The sequence below is a fragment of the Astyanax mexicanus genome, chromosome 13 (assembly GCF_023375975.1).
Source record: "Astyanax mexicanus isolate ESR-SI-001 chromosome 13, AstMex3_surface, whole genome shotgun sequence".
NCBI lineage: Eukaryota > Metazoa > Chordata > Actinopteri > Characiformes > Acestrorhamphidae > Astyanax > Astyanax mexicanus.
Window position 1 is genome coordinate 32047045 of NC_064420.1, and position 8482 is coordinate 32055526.

The 8482-nt window shown below is 40.9% G+C and overlaps 1 protein-coding gene across 1 annotated transcript in view; it reads left to right on the plus strand.

Moving 5' to 3' along the window:
* The window catches only part of ntsr1 (neurotensin receptor 1 (high affinity)), a 78747-nt gene extending 70494 nt beyond the window's left edge, over positions 1-8253 (plus strand). The window contains exon 4 of the mRNA XM_007250798.4: positions 7400-8253. Coding sequence (XP_007250860.2) covers positions 7400-7649 — 250 coding nt within the window. The 3' untranslated portion in view covers positions 7650-8253. The remainder of the gene's footprint in view (positions 1-7399) is intronic.
* Positions 8254-8482: the final 229 nt, after the last annotated feature.

Here is an 8482-nt window from a genome sequence, read left to right on the forward strand (position 1 = left end):
ATTTAGCATGTCCCCCCCAATCCTCATCCACTATCAGTGTGTAATTACATTAGTTATTCCTTCCATTTTGGGTATTCAGTTACTCAATTGCATGTAAAGTTTGACTGTTGGCCAAGGTGTTGTAGGTCATGAGAACAAGTTACCCCTGTATGTACTATAAAGTGTGACCTCATGCTGGCTGAGAACTGCAATGAAGCAACTCTTTGCTGGAATAATTGTATTTTCAGAAAACAATTTTAACTACTAAGTGAAAGATTAAGCAAAACTTTTAAGTCAACAATAAACAAAATAAAGAATAAAATTTATGTTCTCTTAAATGAGCTGCTGGTGCTCCTTCACAGTGTGAACAAGCAGGTCCGTATCCTTTGATGTGACGAACTAGATCTTAAAGGGAAAGACAACTGACACACTGATTGGTTTATTACACGTCACGCCCAACACACGCCCATGAACAGTGTTGTGAGTGAAGGAGTTCAAAAGAAAAAAAAATCGTGAGCGTTGAACTGAACGCAACACATTTTTAATAAAGAACTTGAACCTGAATTAGTTCACATTAGTTCATCCTAGACATCCCTGTAAATGAACGCTGGCTATGGAGCGCAAGAGAGAGAGATAGAGAGAGAGAGAGAGAGAGAGAGAGAGGAGCACGAGGGCGAGAGAGAGATGAACGCGAGGGCGAGAGAGAGAGAGAGCGCGTTGAGCGTGAGGGCGAGAGAGAGCGAGAGGGCGACAGAGAGCGAGCGAGGAGCGTGGAGCGTGAGGGCGAGAGCGCGCGGAGCGCGAGGGCGAGAGAGAGAAAGCGAGGAGCACGAGGGCGAGAGAGAGAGATGAACAGAGAGCGCGTGGAGCGCGCGAGAGAGAGAGAGAGCGCGAGTGAGAGAGAGAGCGCGGAGCACGAGGGCGAGAGAGAGAGAGCATGAGGGCGAGAGAGAGAGAGCACGAGGGCGAGAGAGAGAGAGCGCGGAGCGTGTGGGTGAGAGAGAGAGCGCGGAGCGTGTGGGCGAGAGAGAGAGAGAGAGTGCGAGGGCGAGAGAGAGCGTGAGGGCGAGAGAGAGAGAGCACGAAGTGTGAGGGCGAGAGAGAGAAAGCGAGGAGCGTGAGGGCGAGAGAGAGAAAGCGAGGAGCGTGAGGGCGAGAGAGAGAGCACGCGAGGGCGAGAGAGAGAGAGTGCGGAGCGTGAGGGCGAGAGGGAGAGAGAGAGCGAGGAGCGCAAGGGCGAGAGAGAGAGGGAGAGAGAGTGCGGAGCGCGAGGGCAAGAGAGAGAAAGCACGAAGCGTGTGGGCGAGAGAGAGAAAGCGAGGAGCGTGAGGGCGAGAGAGAGAAAGCGAGGAGCATGAGGGCGAGAGAGAGAGCATGCGAGGGCGAGAGAGAGAGAGCGTGGAGAGTGGGGGCGAGAGAGAGAGAGAGAGAGGGAGAGAGAGAGCGAGGAGCGCGAGGGCGAGAGAGAGAGCGAGGGCGATTCTCCTTATGAACATTTTCATCACCTGGTAAGAAACCCACAATTGCAGTATCATGAGCAAATGTCTACAATGAGCAGTTTCAAAGAAGGTATAGTGATTTCTAGCTTGTAGTGTGAAAAAAGCATTTATTTGAATATCTCACAAAAAAGTAAAATGAACTGAACTTTGAACTAGTTCAGAATTAAAATTGTGAACTATGAATGTGAACTGTTCACTTTGAGCATGTATGAACTGAACTTCAACTAGTTCAGAAAAGCTGTGAACTGGCACAACACTGTCCATGAATAATTAAAATAATTAGGACCCGAAGTGTTTTAACTCCTGAAAAGAATGAAAAGATCAACTCTTACAAGACAGTTACTTTAACTCTATGCTAGAGTCTGTTCGATAGTCTCTCACACAAACACACACGTGCTCAAAAGGAGTTGATTAAAATCACAGGGAGTTTATTCTAAAATGCAGAATTCCCTGTAAACAAATCTATATGACAAAGAACTTTGGCTTCTAAAAAAATGTATTTTGTCTATGAACTGCCCAGCACTATCATGAAGTAAACCATAAATCAGCCTCAGGGTTTTGTAGCAGTTTTTCTGCACAGACTGTGACGTTATCTGCACTCTTGGTCTGATTTGTAAGCTAGAAGGCTGGTTTTAAGCCCAGTTTGATTTGTAAGCTGCCAGAAGACTAATTGTGAGGCCAGTTTGATCTGTAAGCTACCAGAAGACCAGTTGTCAGGCCAGATTTATGTGCAAACTGCAAGAAAGAGAGTTCTGTGGTACAGAGTTTAGAAGTGACCACACAGCCTTTTCAGAATGCATGGGGGAAATTAATAGCCGTATATGATAGGTGTCACACCTTAGCCTGTGTCTGTCCAGTGTCTTTCCTTTTTTTGGTTCCTTCCTGCTCCTGTCCTCTGTTCTCTTTTGTTTACCTGTCATGTTTCCCAGCCATGTGCTACTGTTGTGTTTTGGTCTTGTCTCCGCATTAGCCCCGCCTTGTCATCTGTAACCCCTCCTGTCTCATTTGTAACCCTGCCCCCCTCAATACCCCATGTGCTCCTTTGTTCTGTGTCATGCTTTTTGTTTGACCTTGTCCTGTTACTCTTTCTGGATCTATTTATCTGCATTTTGTTTAGCCTTAGACCCGCTGTGTTTTTTGTTGTTAATGTTCCAAGTTTGCTTTATTTAGTTTGTTTCTTTGTTTGTTATTTTTGCTTGTTTGTTTTAGTCTGTTTAGTTTATCCTCTGTTTTATAGTGTTTTGTTTTTGTTACCTTTTCCTTATATTACTCCCTAGTGTTCTTTTCTTTGTTAGTTTAAAAATGGAAAATAAAGAAGACTTGCATTTGCATCCTTTTTTTCCGACGATATATATCATCTTATACAACAGTTAGTTCCGACCTCACAATCTGATTGGTTGAGAAGTGTTTTAGCCGTGATGATATTTGTGATAACATCACGGCCTTCTCACACTAAAACTGTATCACTCCGCAGACGTGGAATGGCGTATACACACAGGACAGTTTAAATCAATGCCTCCAGCGGCACCAGCAGCAGCGTTAGCTTAGCACAGGCTAGCACTCAGCCACGGCACGCTCACCCGCAGTGCTGGCTCGTCTTTTGTGGAAAAAAGGGAAAGAAAATGACCTCGGCTAATGCTGTCTGACATCCAGCCAGGCTAGGCTAAGCTAAGTTAATGCTGAGCTAAAGCAAGCTATGCTAACCTAACCACAGTCTAGCCAGCTTGCTAAAACCAACATCACCCAGCAAAACAAGCAGAAATGCTCAAAAAATGCACAGCTTTCACCTGAAGACGACTCCACGGAGCAGGAGAGGAGAGTATTAGCGTTATTTCACGCTCCTAACGTTACCATCTTCGCTTATTCCCAATTTTGCTTTCAAGCTAGCTTTCGTGGTGTTAGTCTCTATTAGAAGGCACAGTCCATATTAAAGCATACTCATTCTTAATTTCTTAAAGTTCTTTGGTTCATTTTCTTTATTAATTTAGTAGAAAAAAAACAGCTGTATAAAAGCAATAGAACACGCGAGGTCGTGTGTTATCACGAATAACATCACAGCTTTGATGATCTCGCCTTCGGCTCGTGCCTACGACCAAATCACAGCCGTGATGTTATCTGTGGTAACACACTCCCTCTCATGTTCTATTGCTTAGATATTCAACGATGCAGGGACCCTGACGTTAAAAGCTCCGCCCCCACCTGCGTGCTGTCTCGCGTCCGGACCGATTAAGAGCTAAGTCAGCGCCGATCTCTCAAAACCTGAGTAAAACAACAAAACAACAGTAATCTGCCCTTTAATCAGGCATTTAATGGCTTTTAAAACGGTTAACAAGAGCATTTTTTTCTGGGATTAAAAGCATGACTTCAGCTGTAACTGGAAATATCTGCTCAAAACTGTGCAACTGGACTGAAGTGCACAGCTTTCCACATGTGCTTACTTTTACAAGCACATGCCCAACCATGTGGATGGAGGCCATGCGGTTACCTCAAGTTTTCCCCCTCCTGATTTTCCCCTTTCTCGCGCTCCCCCTCCCCCCTCACTCTCCTCTTAGGCAGCAGCAGCCTGTCACTCGCACAGACACAGAGACAGCGTTGTGTATCTACTTCTTGTGTCAAGAATCAAAACATTGCAACATGACGTGTTTGATTTAATTGCCTTAAGTGTGACTATTGCAATGACGATGCTTAAACGTTATATATATATAGCGCAGCCCTAATATATGATATATAATGGTCAGCAGGCTTGGTCTTTCCTGTTAAATGTTGATACATGAATAAAGAGAGCTGTGGGTAAAATGCTGTGGATACAGTTTGTTGTGCTCTTCAGTTATAGTGCATCCTTTATATTCCTATATTCATATTTCTTAAAGAACTGGAATGCACTACTTAAAGTAAATATGAATGAAAGTGCATTTAGCTTTTTTTACGTTAATGCAAAAAATAAAACGTGTAAAAACTAAAGTTTGAAGAATGAGTCGCCGCTAGTAATTACCTCTCAGCACGTGTGCGTGTATGTGTGTGTGTGAACGCGGTGTTGGCGTGTGAACGTTTAGCGTAAAAGCATTCTTGCTTTGAGGAGGGGGATAATAAGGGACCTGAATTGTTTGGAATGGGGAGGTATTTATTGGCTGTCATTCAAAAGACTAAATAAGAAGAGAGCTCTGAGTACAAAAGAACAAAAGAGCAAAGAATATGAACTGCTTTTCAAAAGACCATCATAATGTGCAAGTGCATTAAAAAAAATGTTTTAAAAATGCATTTTATTTTGAGTGCTTTTTACAGAATTTCCGAACAGCGAAATTCATGTATAGAGTGCATTCAGTGCATTCACATACATTAACCTTTAGGTTTATTTGGAAATGTATGGTTTCTCACATTAGAGGCTTGGTTTGGTGCTCTTAAAAAGTATGCAAATAAAAAAAGTTCACTATGAAACAATATGTTTTTTAGCTGTCTAAAGGCCCTATAGCACGGCACAGCTTGATTTTATTGTGTGTGTCAGTGTGTCTTTGCTATCGTAACGACGGGAAAAGTACAGCTTGCACGGCTCGAAACGCGCAAAAGGCATGTAGGCCTACTAATTCTCTTAATTAACAATAGGTGTGTTTTGGGGCGTGATTTCCAATAAACCAGTCAGTGTACAGTGATGGGAATAACGGCGTTGAAATAAATGGTGTTACTAACGCAGCTACTTTTTTCAGTAACGAGTAATCTAACTAATTACTCTGACTGTAACTATAACGGTGTTACCATTTCCAATACCCCGTTACTGCACATTACTTTAGCTGCTCAATTAACTTTTTTTTGTAACTTCACGCATACAGACAATACGCATACGGTTTGTTACAGGGGCTATTAACACAAAAGTAACGCAATAGTTACTTTTACTGGTAACTACTTACTTTTATATTGGAGTAACTCAGTTTGTAATTTTTTTGGAGAAGTAACTAGTAACTATAACTAATCACTTTTTCAAAGTAACGTGCCCAACACTGTCAGTATATCACTTGCCTTTTCTTTTAAGAGGCACATTGCTATTTTAGGGGCGCAGCTACCAGGCTATGTCCAGTAAACTGACCTGATCACTGTTCACGCTCATTCTTTCTGTTTGTTGTTGATTTAAAAGTTTACAAAGCTGACAACAGGCACACAGGTTTGCTATGGGTTTGTGCACTGCTGCATGTTCATGTGTGTATAACAAGTGGGGGTGTATTTGCATTGGGAATGTTGTGAACACGCCTGTGTTGACAATATTGCAATGATTGCCAAGATAGCAATGAACATCTGACTGTTGACGTCTGTCTGGGTTGTTTTCAGTCAGTGGCGCACCAGTGTTTTTCTGTTGCCAAGATAGCAATACACCAAAAAAGATTTATTCACAAGTGGTGTTGGTATTTAAACGATGCAGGTGAAAAAGGTGGAAAAGTAGACAGTTGACCAGTGGAGTGTAAGATAGCAATGAGCATCGAGACACACTTTACGCAGGGTATAGGGATCTAAGTGGAAATATTGGAGAATCATCATTATCAAATTCATACAAATTACATTTTAACCTTTAGGGTTTAGTACAGTAAAAAAAAGAACTAATAATAAAAACAGGTTTCGGTGGTGAAGATACAGCTTACCCTGATAACTACTCTGATCTGAATCTCCAATCTGAAAAAGTAAATTAATATTATACAGAGAAATCCCAAAAGTCGTTTGACTGGGTAAAAAATACATAAATAGTTTTCATAACAACGTAGAAAGGAACATGCACTACATAGTTGCTATAGGATATAAACTGGGATTGAAAGGTCGGATTTTAGCTGTGTTATGAAGCCTAGAATGTGAATGTGAACCGCTGACCTCAGCAGAGTAGATATTTGTTCTGAGCTGGATTATTCACTTATAGTGATTTTTTTATTTTGTTTTATTTTATTTATTTTCATCCAGTGCAGTGGACCGGGGCTAATCTGCTGTTTAATTGGCTGGTTTGGGATCAATTCTGATTAATGTTCTGTGCAAAATTTGAAAAAGTTGATGCAGGGTCTAAAAGGGTTAAGACTTTTAATTGAGTATTCATTATATTTATATCTGAGACTTTAGATTACACATAAATCATATTTTCCCATCTTAATGACTTGTTCTACTTTTCTTCCTTTTTTCCCTGGCATGCATGTGTCCATCTTGTGATGCAAAGCATGGTGTACAATTTTAGTACAAATTGGCATTGAATTGCTTGAATCTTTGCACCAAGAGTGGCATAAAGTTACCCAAAAGCAGTGTGTAAGACTGGTGGAGGAGAACATGCCAAGATGCATGAAAACTGTGATTATTCCACCAAATATGGATTTCTGAACTCTTTATAAATAGGAACTTGTTTTTATTATTATTTGAGGTCTGAAAGCTCTGCATTTCAGCCATTTCTCATTTTCTGCAAATAAATTGTCTTTTTTTTTTGGAGTTTGGGAGAAATGTTTTCCATAGTTTCAGAAACTGATTCAGAAACTGAAGTGGTCTCTTTGTTTTTTTTTTTCCAGAGCTGTGTCTAAGTCTATGTTCAGACAGGAGACGAATCGGATTTGTTTCTTAGATCAGATCTGTTGAGATGGCAGTCCGTACTGATATTTGCCGATGGGATTTGCATGTCTGGACATCACAAATATTACAAATGTATCAGCATGGGTTGCTATGGTAATGAGAAAAGAGTCAGAAACTAACCTTTGCTGCTCATCTTGGATTTCCGCTCTTAAAAATTCAGTTTTGAGAGATTTTTTTTTTTCTGAGCTGGATTATTCACTTATAGTTGTTGGCAGACCAACGGCACCACATTTATTTAGGGTGTATCCAACGTAATCCCATGCTGTTTATTTCTATTATACAGATCAATAAGATTAATCCACTCTCTCTCAATCCTTCTCTCTCTCTCTCTTCTCCAGCGCACTCTACGACTTCTACCACTACTTCTACATGGTCACCAACGTGCTGTTCTACGTGAGCTCGGCCATCAACCCAGTCCTCTACAACCTGGTCTCAGCCAACTACCGGCAGATCTTCTTCTCCACGCTCAGCTACTTCTGCCTGCCCTGCCGCCGCAAGAAGCAAAAGCGCATGCTCACCAGGCACTCCATCAGCATCTGCAGCACCCACACCTTATCCACCAACGTCAGCAAAGAGACCGTCTACTGACCAGCCTCCAACACACAGCCGCCGTGCCAACAGCAGTCCATTCACAGTGAGGGAATGTCAGAGAGTTTTTCTTACAGTATCAGGAACTGAACTTCTCCCAGCCGGTGTTGTAAACTAGCTAACAGCTAGCTAACAGCAGAGACGACAGAAGGACTAGGTCCGAAAGAAACAACCCAGATGTAGCGATATTCCATAACTACATACATAATGTGCAAGTGGATCCAAATGACATGGCAAGTATTTAGTCAATAGTTAAAAAAAACAACAACAAAAAAAAATGATACTCTGTAAATACTGTATATAAAAAAAATACATTTTGAATGTATGTTCAGATTTATATACCTCTACACAAGAAATAACTGTTTTACTGTTTAAACACAGAAAGGAATTATTAAAAGATAAAATACAGTAGGTGTTACTGATATATTTTGTATATATTCTGCTAGATGACTTTTGGTTATATGTTGTCGGTGTCGCACAAAACTAATCTCATCACATCTCCATTTTATGCATTTTTTTTTTTTACGTTTTGTCTTAATTTAAATGTTTTAAATCCTAGCAGGTGTTCTTGTTCTGCATTGTTTAAAAAAAATCTGATAAACAGGCATGGATTTTATTGAAAGTTTGGAGGTTTTGTTCATTAAAAATGAATAATATTTACATATACCTTTTTTTTTGGCCAACAAAAAAAATATATATATATATAATATAAAGTAACTGCAGTGTAATATACAGATGCAATACAGTGAAATGTATTTTTTTTACTGAAACACAATAAGCATACATTTGGTGTAACATACAGTCTTATGCAAGAGTTGCAAGTATGCACCCTG